The sequence below is a fragment of the Urtica dioica genome, chromosome 4 (genome assembly GCF_054948205.1).
Source record: "Urtica dioica subsp. dioica isolate 48M chromosome 4, U.dioica_male_clone48M_v1_H2, whole genome shotgun sequence".
NCBI classification, from domain to species: domain Eukaryota; kingdom Viridiplantae; phylum Streptophyta; class Magnoliopsida; order Rosales; family Urticaceae; genus Urtica; species Urtica dioica.
This window is the reverse complement of record NC_142759.1, coordinates 2,423,860-2,438,042: the sequence shown is the minus strand read 5'-3', so window position 1 is coordinate 2,438,042 and position 14,183 is coordinate 2,423,860. Positions and strand designations below refer to the sequence as shown.

At 33.5% G+C, this 14,183-nt stretch overlaps 2 protein-coding genes across 3 annotated transcripts; one reads left to right on the top strand and one right to left on the bottom strand.

The window, feature by feature from the left end:
• Nucleotides 1-3,454: 3,454 nt before the first annotated feature.
• On the bottom strand, nucleotides 3,455-7,106 carry LOC149399225 (WD repeat and SOF domain-containing protein 1). The gene is made up of 16 exons (XM_089612979.1): nucleotides 6,872-7,106; nucleotides 6,691-6,780; nucleotides 6,516-6,627; nucleotides 6,402-6,429; nucleotides 6,227-6,325; nucleotides 6,072-6,141; nucleotides 5,952-5,986; nucleotides 5,794-5,868; nucleotides 5,585-5,680; nucleotides 5,162-5,225; nucleotides 4,974-5,027; nucleotides 4,409-4,494; nucleotides 4,265-4,325; nucleotides 4,120-4,184; nucleotides 3,901-4,006; nucleotides 3,455-3,814 (listed from the first exon to the last, which is right to left on the bottom strand). The coding sequence occupies exons 1-16, from the start codon at nucleotides 6,935-6,937 to the stop codon at nucleotides 3,563-3,565; spliced, it is 1,359 nt and encodes a 452-aa protein (XP_089469105.1). The 5' UTR covers nucleotides 6,938-7,106; the 3' UTR covers nucleotides 3,455-3,562.
• A 2,045-nt stretch (nucleotides 7,107-9,151) lies between these two features.
• On the top strand, nucleotides 9,152-10,631 carry LOC149399224 (zinc finger A20 and AN1 domain-containing stress-associated protein 6-like). Of its 2 annotated transcripts, none has more exons than XM_089611295.1 (2): nucleotides 9,152-9,313; nucleotides 9,501-10,631. In XM_089611295.1, the coding sequence occupies exon 2, from the start codon at nucleotides 9,828-9,830 to the stop codon at nucleotides 10,326-10,328; it is 501 nt and encodes a 166-aa protein (XP_089467421.1). In that variant the 5' UTR covers nucleotides 9,152-9,313; nucleotides 9,501-9,827; the 3' UTR covers nucleotides 10,329-10,631. The 2 variants fall into 2 exon arrangements, with proteins under 2 accessions (XP_089467421.1, XP_089467422.1); XM_089611296.1 differs by having other exon boundaries at nucleotides 9,427-10,631.
• Nucleotides 10,632-14,183: the final 3,552 nt, after the last annotated feature.

Genomic DNA, 14,183 nt, shown 5'->3' with positions numbered 1-14,183 from the left:
CATGGATGTATAAAAATATGCGATTCGCCCTTTAAAAAAATATTAATAATAATATTATGCGATTCCGTTTCCGTCGTACAAACTAACGTCGCTTGACTCCGTATTCAATGGAAGATTTTTTTTCTCTCGCTGATTTATTTATTGTTCCGATATAATTTTTGAACCAATCAAATTTTTGGATCATAGTGATTGTTATTTTTAATCTTAAGATTTGAATCTCAAATATGAATTTTTTTTCCTTTTCTTTAAAGCTCCCAAAATATGTGAATCTCAATCAAACAAGACCTTGATGTAATCTTCGATAGGTGAAAGCAGTAAATCAACTTTTTATCTTCGTGAATTTTTTTTCTTTGAGCTTTCTTATAATTTATAAGGATATTATATTTTTTTATCAATATATATTCCTTGAGCTCAATAAAAAAAACAAATAATTAGAAAAAATGAGACCGAATAAAGCTTCACCCCTTTATTATTTATTTTGTAATCATTTAGAATTAAGGTGGTATTTTTCATTAACAATTAATTTTAAAAAAATTAATAAAACTTCTTGTTTACAGTGTTAGTCTAGATCGCGGTCGAATGGTGAGTAGTCATCGGAGTGTCGGTCACCTCGCAATGTGTCGTATGTAATATACTCTTTTATTTAAACTATAAAAATAAATTAAAATAATAACCACGTGACGAGTGCATATGTGTTTGTCAATTTATGTTTAGAACGCTGAAAATGCGGGATATTTTACCAAGATAGTCTCCAAGCACATCATTTATATGCTCATCTCTCTCATTTATTATTGTTTTTTTTTAATCATTTGAATGAAATTATTGGAGCAAAAAGATTCGAGTTTTTGTGTGAAAAAAATAAATCAAGATACATATATCTATACTATATGTATATTTTAAAATATGAGAGTAAAATGTGATAATTCCATATGTAATGTAATATATGTCTATATTTGTTACCACATTTGAGACTAATTTTGGACTTGTGAAATGAAGTGGAAATTCACATTAATTAGATACATAATTTCGTGTTTGATTGAAATGAATTATTCATTTTAGTGTTGATCGGAATTTAACTCAATATGGATGGAGAATTTTCATTCTATCTATTTCCATACATAAAAAAGATAAAAAAAAAATATTTTTTCAAAAGATTAAAATGTAATATGTTTTTCACATAAGGACTAGAATGTAAAAGTGAGCACATGAAGATTTTTTTTTTTTTAAACTTATAAAAAGTATTACAAATTCTATACTAAATTTATATATGAAAATTACATATTAAAACCATACTACAATATATATATATATATATATATATATATATATATATATATATATGTGTGTGTGTGTGTGTGTGTGTGTGTGTGTGTGTGAAGAAGAACAACAACAACAACAAAAAATGGAGAACAATATAATTTTTAGTAAAATTATATTTAAACTATATACTAAAGTTATATTTGAAAATTAAATTATAAACTTTATAATAAAAATAAATATATGAGGATATTGTATGAGAATTAGAGCAGATGAAGAGAGTATGAGAATAGATTATATGAGAAGGGTGTGAGGAAATAATGTGGATGCAGGGGCGGACCCAGGTGGTGGGGTCAAGTGGCCTGGGCCCCCCCTGGACAAAAAAATTCAAGCTTAAAATTTTTTTTTTTTTTTTTTTTTTTTTTCAGCCTAAACTGAATTTCGGCCCCCCTCTTTCCAAGTTCTGGATCCGCCACTGTGTGGATGAGTGTGATATTATATGAAAGTTTTTAAAAATAAAACAAAGGCTGAAATCAACGGAAGCCACTTGAAGGAACATTTTCGTACTCTTCTACTGATTTTCGCTGGTCCAGAGGAAGTAATAATTCCTTCCATACACTGTCACCGGAATGAATATTTTCGTCCCACACTTTCGACAGAAAGAAGGAATTTTTGCAGCTATTCGTGCCACATTTTTAAGCTTATTTTTATTTTGTTCTTTTCCATGAGGACATCATCATGTCTGCAAACAGTTGTAAAGTATAAAATAAAATTTTAAATTAAGAGAAAAAAAAGGTTCAAGAGTTAGATTGAAATATTTAAATTAAATTATAGTCCAATATTAAAAATGTGAAAATAAAAGTTAATGACGCGCTTATACACTAACACAAATGAGCTCTATTATAGGTTTCACACGTATTTCAGCCATCTGCGCACTGATGACTATACCGCGCACGCTTCCAAAAACATAATTCGACTTATGTCTAATTCTTAAATATTATATCACACACGTAATATTTTAGTTTTGACTATTTCTTAATTGTTAGATAGTTAATTTAGAAGTTTAGCATGATCAAATGATCTACACGTCTAGTTAATATAATTACATTTCAAAGGGAAAAAAAAAGTCTAGTTTTATATTAAATAAAAAATAATAATAAAGCCTCTTATTTTTTTTAAAATAAACAAGGTTCAAAACGAAGCAGTCCCTCCTTGGCGTAATTTAAGTACACCTTTATATTGGTACAAAAACTATTTACCGCCATTGTTATTTTGCATGATAACAGTGATTTTCGGACGTAAGCTATTTACCTTTATATTTTCCTTTCTAATGACCATTATGGATTATTTTGTGTGCACTTATGCTTTACCAAAATCTGTAACCCAATAAATAAGTAAAAATTAAAACTTATTTGCATTAGCTGACTTTGACTGTTATATTTCCTTGACAGGTGACATCAACAGCATCTGTGACACTTTTTTTTTTTTTTCGGAATATCAAACATACGAGCTACCTGATCTTAACATTTTACTTCTTATGGTAAAATGGGACAAAATTATCACAAAGTCAATTATGTTTATGTTCAAACAATTAATGTGTGGGTGCGAGACACAAGATTTTGAAAAAAAAAAAAAAAAAAAAATTATATTGTGATATGCAAATAAAGGAACCATTTTTTTCCCATGAAAACTAAGGTCACAAATGTTATATTTGATCTTTTCCCATTAAAATTATATATTTTTCAGTCCATAAACTACTAGTGTAGTTCATAGGCTACTTGGCTGAAAATCCTACAAGTTACATTTGATCTTTACAAGCGCGCATTCGGAGGATTCTTCAGGACCCTAACCAGTACTCCCCTGGGAACAATAACCAAAAACAATAGCGATCACCACTGTGCCCGCAATCTCAAGACTCTTTATCATTCCGTCTCCAATTAGGTCTATATCCCTGGATCATTTCATGTAAAACCTCTCCAATGTCGTGAAGAATCATATGCTCGTATCAGGTCTATACGCTTCAGAATCAAGGTGGGGCAGCCTGGCCAAGCTGAAGATCGCAAAGCTTGGTGAAAAATTTCCGGGCTGGGACCGGGAACACATCTCAGAGAAGTGTTTACTAGCGTTAAGTGTAGCGTAGAGAGGCAATGGTAAAATTAATCAATGTTTGGTTTGAAGAGCTAATCGGCAAACTATATCCGACGAAAATGAGCTAAAATTAATAAATGATGGAGACCATATGAAGTATTGTAGCAATGTTTTACAAGTAGTTTGTAATGATGGATTCAAAACAAGTGGAGAAAGGTCATTCCTGTAATTTGATGATCCTTTGCTTGCGGAGAGGCTGTTGGGTAATGCTTCCGGGGGCGCTGTGTGCCTTGACGTTCTCTCTTTTGCGCTTCTCGGCGTCCCGAACGGTGCGTCTCAGAGCCATGGCCTTGAATATCGGTTTTGGAAGGTGCCTGTGTCGCACAATCCGCTTCACCTCAGGAAGGTGCTTGTACCGATTCTTTACTGCCTCGTGATACTCGTGCCTCTTCTGCTCCCTCGGAAGAAGCTACGGATTTTTATGCCGAGTCAATACACATGTACTATGATGTCGTCAAATAGATATCGAAACGGACTTAAGGAAAGATTTCTTACAACACCCAGTTGCTCTGATGCTTTGGCCTTCCAAATCCTAAGGTTCGTGTCATCACTTCCAGATATCACATAACTCGCATCGCAGCTAAATGTCACACAAAATACCCTGCAAGATAAAAAATATGGGAGGTTTAGAAAGAAAGAAAAAAAAAAAAGAGGACAAATAATTCCAGAATCCTAACCAGAGGAGAGAAGGAAGACAAAAAAATAGAGGTAAACCTTTGCATTCTCTTGGTGTGATAAATTTCCCTGCTGTGCCCACCGTTGTATGGGAAAATTCGTATCTGCACGAGAAATTTGATTAATTTAAAACAAACCATCAAAAAGCTTGCGACCATGGAGGATGGAGCATATTCTCACTCACCGTTCTATCATAGGAACCCGTTACAAACTCTCGACCAGTTGGCGAATAATCGATATCCAGACTGTAAAAGAGAGAAATTGTGGATATGAAACCTGCCACGGTGGATGATAGCCAAGTAAGAAATGTTTAGGACTAGAAACTTACACAGCCATCGCATGATCTTTATGTACACACTTGGCTTCGTCCGGCTTTCTATAATCATAGCTGTAGCAATTGGAGTCCTCGTTTGCCTGATTGTTTAAAAAGTATTAATTATGTCTTTTTCACGGAGCTGGAACAGCAACATAAAACGACTGAGAAGGTCTTGTGTATAAGCTAGAAGGGATTGTTTTACATTAACTATGAAGATCTATATGTCATTCCCATTTTTTTTTTTTTTTGTAACCGTGGTGTTTGGGTTAGACCTGACGAGGCCCTGGGTAAAAGACTCGGGGACTGACAAGGTCTCAAGAATCGCTCTTACTAATTGACCGACCCCTTGGGTTTAATATGTGGTTCCCAATTAACAAAAGATTTTGACGAATTAGCTGATATGTACTTCATATCACCAAAGAATTCCAAACTTCAAAATATGTCCACACACACAAAAAATGCAAGATCTGTTAGCAAAAAATTAGACCACGATACTAATTCCTAGTAAAGCTCTATAGAAGTCAAAGAAACGACATGATTTTAAGCAGAGAAGTAATAATTATATGTGTGCGCTTACAGCAGTAAAGTTGATTGGCTCCATTGGGTTCCAAGCAATAGAATTGCACTTGGTCTGGCACGAGAAAGAAAATGTCAAAAATATTTAGAGGGTAGTAGTACAAGATCTGGTTTAAAATATGTTTATAAATTCCATGAATAGAGAATAAGATTGTGAGAGATGAGATGTAACAAGATCAATAATAATACCCTCATCAAAATCCTTGTAACTGCTGACGATGTGCGTAAGTCATAAAGCACAATACTGCGATCACTGCAAAACAAAACAACTTCTGTTAAATCCTCAGCCACAATGCTCCATTAACCTCTGGACAGTCGACATAAGCGACATACTGATGTCAGATTGGGTACGCAGCTTTAATGAGAGAATGAGCTTGAGGTGATAAACTTGGAATCTCATGTAAAAGGGCAGTGATTTTGTGACAAAGTAATTAAAATTTCTCTCTTTAGTATAACTAAATAATCAAAATTCCAGTTCTGCGTTTATTTCTCTTTTCTGAATTCCAGTCATAAGATGGGTAACTTGAGTGTCATACCCCATAGAGTACAGAATACAAAGCATAAGAATAGTTACAGAATTCAATTAAATATCAAGTTCCCGAGCATACATACTTTAAAGTTGTTGCCAAGATATTTGGACTTGCGGGATTGAATCGAACAGATATAACAGTCGTCTCATCCTGCTTAAAGTTCATTACCGGCACAGACCTGCCCATTATACGGACATTGTCAATTCTCATAAAATAATCCAGATGGTTTAAAAAAAAAAGAAAAGAAAAAGAAAAGACAAAAAGACATTTCGCTATGTAATAATAATATACCTATTGTGATTCCATATTTGAACGCCAGCCCCGCCAGTGGCAAAACAATCGCTCTCCCACTGGTGATCGACAGCCCTGTCATAGAAAACATAGACTTACTTAATACATGAACTTGTGTCGAGATTAATAACTCAATTTTGATTTGGAAAGATACTTACATAAATGCTTTATCACGTACATATTCCTCGAGCGGCTGAAAAAAAAGGATTGTATATAGTGAGCTTAACTATGGCAAATAAAATCACACGGAGCAGAGAGCATCAGAAAAGCAGTAGGACCTGAACAGGTTTCTCAGACGAGCCGTCCGATTCGATGATGGTGGACGAAGGTACATTCCAGAGCCTAACACTGATAGCGAAACACATCCATCTCAAACATCGATTGATGTTCAAAAAAGCAGAATAAACGTAATTTTTTAAAGATAATATATTACCTGCAATCAGAGCTGCAAGAAACTAGGAGACGTCCATCTGAAGAAACCGCGAGACCTCTCACGGCTTTTGTGTGGCCCGGGAACTGACACACCGTTCGCCTATCATTTATTCATTCAATCATTCATTCATTCATATGAGCACAAACAAACATGTGACAAAATCTCAAGTCATTACCTGGTTGCAATATCCCAAAGACGAATATCTGCAATAATCATAATAACATTGCCTTAGTTAAGGAACTTGATTTGGAATTGAATCATTTCCAGAAAAAAATAAATAAATAAATACCTCCATCGTGAGAGCCGGAAAAGATTCCTTTCAAGTGGTTGGGATTCTTAGCCATGGCCGAAATGGAGTCGATATGGCCATCCATAGCTCCAATAAATGGCCTCGCAAAAATCTAAACTAAATCCATTCAGTTCGAAACCCTAAATTAAAATAAAAATGAAGATGAGATTAAAACCTTCTCCAATTTGGCGGCGCTGAGAGCGCGAACATACTCCACGGCTTTCTCTTGAGTTCGGATGCTGGGATCGTAGTTATGGAAAACCCTCTGAACAAAAGACATGTGAAGTTCGTACGTTCTACGTGCGTTTGTTCAAACAAAATTGAGAAAATTGAAGAACCAGAAGAGAAATCCATACCTGGAGATCTTGGCTTCGTTCTCTTGTGAATTCCTCAGTGGAGCGAGAGATTACTTTGACCTTCATGCTTTAGGATTTGTTTGCCGAATCTCGATTCTCCTTTTTTTTTTACTTTCGCTAAAACCCTTCTCTCCTTCTCTTCTCTCTTCTAATCAGCCTTCTTCGCATCTTAAACCCTATACTTTTCTCTTACATATATACCCTATATTTTTCGTTTCTTCTAATATCCATTCATCATTTTTTTTTTCTTTTCCTTCCAATACCTCACAGGCTCACACTAGCATTACACATATATTTCTTTCAGAAAAAAGAAAAAAAAAAACATTACACGCATACAAAATTATACAAAATATTCATTTAAAATTAATTAATTAGCAAACAAACTAAAATTTCAAATTTTCAGTAAAATAGTCAAAATTACTTTTTTTTATGCCAACATTAAAACTTACGACGATTATTTATAAGCAATTTTTCACTTTCAAAAAAATTAATCCTATGGTCAAATTTTTTTTTTTAAACCTTATTATTGCACATTTTGATTAGCTCTCTAATTTTAGACAAACATTTACTATTTTACAAATTTATTGCTTTAAATTGACTATTTAATTAAATCACTCAAACATAAAAAAAAAACTGTGTATTTTATTATTTGAACACTACTGCGAAGTATAAACATAATGAATTATTTACGTTACACCTAACCTATAAATAAAAAAGTAAGAAATTTTCTAATTTTAAGAATTGAGTAACTATTTTGCAAAATAATAAAATTAAAAATAAGTAATGATATAATTTTTTTTTAGTGAAACAAAGTTGTGTTGGGTTAATTACACTGCACCTGACCCGATCATCTTTATTAAGAATTTTGGTCGACTAGGCCCGTTGTGAAATAAGATTTAGTCGAAGTATACTTGTTGAAGGGTCTAGAATAAGGCATTGGAAATTCTTGAGGGTCTTTAATTGAGTCGATGGTCTTGACTTTAATTTTGAAGAATATTTTAGCCAAAGGTTGGATATGACAAGTGAATTGTTGATGGTTTTGCCTAAATGCATATGACTTAAGTCGAGGGTCATTTGGCCTAGGGCTATGACTTAGCCAAGGGATTTTGACAATAATTTGGTCGTGTGTCTTGACAAGAACTTGGCCAAGAGTCTTGATAAGGATAAGGTCGAGGAATTGGATTGAAGTCAGGACTTCGGTTGAGGATTTTGGCCAAGATTTGTGTCTCGAGGGTCGATTTTAGGACTTTGTTCGAGACTCAATTTGATTTCACTCAAAATTTTGACTTGAGAGTATCGCTCGAAAATTTAGCTCGAGGATTCTAACTCGAGGATTTAGGCCTTGTTTGTATATGAGTTTGTTTTGTTATTTTTTTAGTAGAAGTGTATATACGAAGGTGGAGTTGCAAAACAACACATACAAATACACGCACACGTGAATACACACACACAGATGAGAGATCATATTCGACTGATAGATGGGCTTTGAATTATTTGTTCTAGAACATGGGTTTTGGAAACCATTATACATATACTTGTCATTTTGCTATATGTATAAATATTTTGCTCTCATGGATAAATAATATAAACTGTTATTTTTTCGAATATATATATTGGCTATGTTTGGTTCAGCTTATTAAGCTTGATTTTAGTTTTTTCTAAAAGTTAAATCATATTTAAGTGTTTGGTAAAATTATTTTTTCTAAAAGCTAAAAAGTGTTTTTGAATATTTTAACTAAAAACCAAAAGCTATTGAACAAAACAGCAGTGATTTATTTTAATATTTATGTTTTAATTTTTAATTCTCACGTTTTAGAAATGTTTTATAATTCTGAACTCTCTATATAGTTTAAATATATATTTGTTAAGAGATTCTTATTTTTAAACTTTAATTAAAGAATTTTTTTTTGCATATCACAAATCAAGTGAAATTAAAAAAATGGTTCACTATTCTATATACATTTATGTTTTAAATCTTCTTAACTATAATCTCATATGGTATTATATATTCCTGCTGCAAAGCGCGGTACAATACTTGTGTATAATATAAAAGAAATTTTACGACATAGTCAAATGATTTTTGAAATATTATTAAGTGACATGTATATTTACATAATTTGGATTTTGGACTTAATTATTAAGTGATTAGGAAAATCAACGTGACATGTGAATGCAATATTTGACTAATAAATTATAGGGGTGATATATCTCGCTTAAAAATATGATATTTCTCCTATTTATATATATATATATATATAAAATAGAAGTATAAGCTATTTTTCCCATTTCCCAAACCATCCCCTTCGCTCTCGTCTTCTCTCATCTCTCTCTCACTTCTTTTTACACAGTTCGACTCGTTTCGTCTCTCTCTCTCTCTCTCTCTCTCTCTCTCCAATCACATATGACATCAAGCTTTTTAGCTTATCCGAGTTTTCGAACCAGGTTAGTCTCAAGATCCCAGTTTCCGAACCAATATTTATTTTTGGCTCTTAAATGGATATTTCTAATCTGAGCTATCAAACAATTCATATATTCATATATTATACTTTTTTCAGGTGCAATCCATTTCATTGGATTGGCTTTGCAATTTTCGCTCACGCTTTGTTTTTATAATTGGATTAAATTATAGGTCCATGATTAGGGTTCAATGACGGGCGATTTCTCGGCGAATTGTTGAACTGCGTCAGCAATTTGTTGATTTCCGATCTCAAGTTCTGATTTCGGAATTCGTCCGGATTTCAGGACGGTTAGTGTACTTTTGTCTGATTTTGGGTGGTATACATTAGGATTATAAAATCTGTGAATCAAGTGAGTTTTTCCAATTTTTCCTCATATTTTCATTAATTTTGGGTTTTAAGAGATTTAATTGTTGTGAATTGGGGATTTCGAGAAAAAAAATTCCTTTTAAAATAGTAAATTAGTTGGTTGGGTTTGAGGTATAAACATCTGGTCAATAATGGAACAAGAATCACAGAAGAGGAAGCTCGATGAGACTGGTTACGAGACATCAAACGCTTCGATTCTCTGTGCAAACAATTGCGGATTTTTCGGCAATTCCACCACCAACAACCTTTGCTCCAAATGCTACAAGGAATTCCTGTTGAAGCATTCGAAGGACTTGGTGGGCGATTCCGCTTCGGCTCTGGTCGAGAAAGCCCTCGTCGCGGTTGATGATGGTCAAACCACGACTATCGAAGAAGAACCGAAGCATGGTGGTCAAGCCGAGGTGGAAGGGACTAGCTCGGGGAACCCCGAGAAACGGCCGGCGAATCGGTGCAGCTTTTGCAAGAAACGGGTTGGACTGACCGGGTTCAAGTGCAAATGCGACCAGACTTTTTGCTCGATCCATCGTTACTCGGACAAGCACAACTGCGTCTTCGATTACAAGGGCGCGGCTCAGGATGCGATCGCCAAGGCCAATCCGGTCGTGAAGGCACATAAGATCGAGAAGATATGATGGATCGCTGTGTGAAGAAAAGGAAAAGAAACCACAGGTTTTTACTGCATATAATCTGTGATGCATTGTTATATATACATATGTCTAAATATATAATTATGATTATTCTCTTGTTATTATTATGATTTTTTTTTACCGTTATTATATAAGTTCATATCGGGGAAATAAGTTCCACTATTGATGATTGTTTTCATGTGTATAGTCCTTTTTGTTGGTCGTTTGGGTCCGTTGTGTTGTAACCAAATCGTGCTGCGTGTAAAATCTACGGTCTAAAATTTATGAATCGATGATCTTATTCATGTTTGTTTGCTTTCCATATGATTGAATCAGTGGGTCCTTGTTGGTTGTGTTGCTCTTCCATTCTTGTGTATGAATCGTTTCGTGATACCTGTCATTTGTGATTGTGAGGCTAGAGAAATATATATTCTTTGCTTGGAATATTTTCTTTAATGAACTGAAATCGCAGTTTCTGAGCTAGCATAAAGCTACGGGCTTATCTTTGATTACTGCTACGAGTCACTTAAGCTCTGTATTTGTTTTCCGAGGCAGTTCTTTTGTCCGGTGTTTCGTATCGTATTTCGTATTTTGAGAATGTCGTGATTAGGATTCTGTTCGGTAACTCAGCTTGTGGTAAGGTTTCTTTAATTATTAGCTTGGAGCGAGCAATTATCTTCTCTGAGGTTTTTATTTTATTTTAAAATGTGGTGTTGTGAATGAGTTTGTCATCCATTTTTTTTTTTTTTTTTTTTTTTGTGGTTTAGGCAGCTTGTTTGTGGAGGCTTCTCTGTGGTTATAGTTTAATGAGTTGGGTTAACAAGTAACAACTTGAAACAATCTTTATCACTTGCAAAATGTCATTTGACAGTCAATAGCTAACCATTATTTTTGGTAAATATGTAAAAGTAATAATTCCATTTATTTTTTTTGTACAAAAATGATGATCCGTGTAATCACATTTTTTTGGACATGGAAGAAACATTCCCTGGTTTAACGTGTATAAAAATTCCATATAATTTTATCAGAAAATCTATTTTGGGATTGAGATAGTTATTATAATAATAATTATTATTATTATTATTATTTTGGAGGGATGAACTATAATTATTTTTAGATTACATAAATTCTCCTTACACTTTTACATGATTAACAAAATGCTCGCTGAATATTGCTCCAGTATTATCAAAATCAACCAAAGTTTTAGTTTTAGATTATGAACAACACAGACCAATACACCTCCACCATACCAGAAAAAAAAAAAAAAAAAAAAAAAAAAAATTTCCACCATGGGCCCTCTCCGCAGGTACGCCCTATCATTCCTCACCGCCGTCGAGGCGACGGAGAGTTCTGTTTTAAATCGCGATCCGCTCATATTAATCCGAATATCGCCACCTTAGAGTCCGTCACACCTTTCTTCACCGCTGCCGCCAACATGATCTTCAGACCACCATTCTTGGCGGTCGCCATTGACTAATGGATCAATACCAATGAAAAAAATATTGAATCTATCAACAAACCCTAACTGAGTTTTTTTCCCACAAATTTACTAAGTCGAGTTACTCTTGAGAGATCTGTGAGATTATTCCAAGGCGGCGGCCGCCATGGCGACGGCGGGACCGCGAGATCCGCCACCAACGGTGGTATTTGGTATTGAGGGTTGTTTTTGAATTTTGATTGTTCCAGATAGTTTGAGCAAATAATTTTTAATTTTATTTTATTAATATAATTCTCAAGGATAAATTTGGAAAAATGGATGTTTATTTTATGGAATGGTGATTGTATCCATAGTGTGATGGAATGAAATTGAAGTAATGAGCATTCTCTGGAATGCGAATGATCATTCTCATCCAAAATATTGAACCAAACAAAGTCATGAACTTTTTTAAGAATCCATTCCATTCCCTCAAATCATCACTAACCAAACACGCCCTAGAGCAACTCTCTCCAACCATAACACTTGGTATTGAAATTACACTATTTTAGTAGAATTTTAACACCGAATTTATTTTTTCCTCCAACCACACAGCACTAAATTTCAAACTAAAGAACTATTCTCTATTATTATATTATTAAAACCAATAAAAACATAATAAAGTAATTTGGTAATGGAATATAAGTACTAAAAATATAATATTTTTTTTTCTTCATGTATTACATTATCCACAACAAATTTGGTGCGGTACTGTCACCGCACTACAATTTGGTGCTTATTATATAGTGTCGTTAGAGAATAAATGGTGTAAATTATAGTGTTTTGAAGTGTGGTCGGAGATGTTCATGGGGCCAATATATCCGTAAGCATGACAAGAATGATCTATATTGCCAAAACGAGAAGAGAGAACACATATATGTTGCGTTCCTTATATATTCAATGACGTTTACTAGTTGAACAGTTTACAGAACATTATATAACATAAATATCAAAACACAAACGTGAAGACTAAAACCATTTTGGTTTTTCAAAACCGAATTAATAAATGGTATTAATCTTTGGTTTTCCACATATGAAATTGTCCACAATAATCCAATAGTTTTTATTTTTATTTTTCGACAATAATGAAATAATCAATGACTTTTGTTCCATGATTAATATGAATTGTGAATGTGTATATGTAGTTAAATATCTCAAGCATCATTGATGGTTATCGAAAGCAAGTCCGGCTCTAAAATTTTTTAGGCCTAAAGCAAATTTATTTTTACAGGCATTTTAAAACTTTTATTTAGACCATTTAATATATTTGAGCCTAATATATATATATATATATCTTAGGGCTAAAATATATTAAATTTAGATTTGTTTTTTTAGATGATTTAAGTCTAAAATATATAGGTCATTTCTACATGATATAAGCCTTTATTTAGAGGGGACCTAAAGCAATTGCTTGACCTCCCTAGAGATCAAACCGGACAAAATCGAAAGTTATAGTTTCAATGACTGAAAATTCCAATCCTTAACGAAAAGAAGGCTTTCAGTTATTAAGGATATGAATTCCACCTTATTAGAAGTGGAATATTATTTTCGATGATTTTCGGTACTATTAATGAAATTAAGGAAAAAAATCAAACATAAAATAAGTCCTATTATCTAAAAAAAAAAATCGGATGAACCATGGTTCGCCCTACCGTTACCGTTACCGTACCGAGACTTCAATTTTGGGGGTAAACCGCTTACCGGAGGGGAAACCAATGAGTATTCAGACAAAAAAGGAAATCGGTACCGGCAGAAAACCGTTTACCGTAGAGAAAACCGACAAAAAATGTAGGAAATCGATGAGTATTCAGACAAATATTTTGCAAAAATAAACATACTTTTCATAGTTCATACGACAAATACATGATATCAATTCATCACTACAAATCATCATATCCATCATCAAATCATCATATTAAACTCAAGAACACCATTAATCATCATTAAACATTATATTCATCTCAAGAACATCATAATCATCATCTACAACATAAAAAAACTCAGATTTGGATTAAAAATCAACATTTTAATTCGGATTAAACCTAAAAATACATAAAAAAAAAAAACATACAAAACAACCAATAAACTCATATCCATTGCTCAAATCCTTGAAATCGTGGATTAAAGTAAAAAATGATAAAAAAAAATCTAAAATTGGAGAAACCCCCGAAACTTATCTACCGAAAACCAAGTAAAGTTGACAAAAAAAAACTTGCGACGAACGAAAACCCCTGAAAAGCACCGAAAGTACCAGAAACCGCTAGAAAGCATCGGAAACCACAGGAAAGTACCGGTAAATTGGAACGAAAACGGTAAATATCGAACCGGTACCGATACTCTCCGGTAAGGCGATCTTCGACCGGTTTTCCCGAAAAGTCAATCCTTAG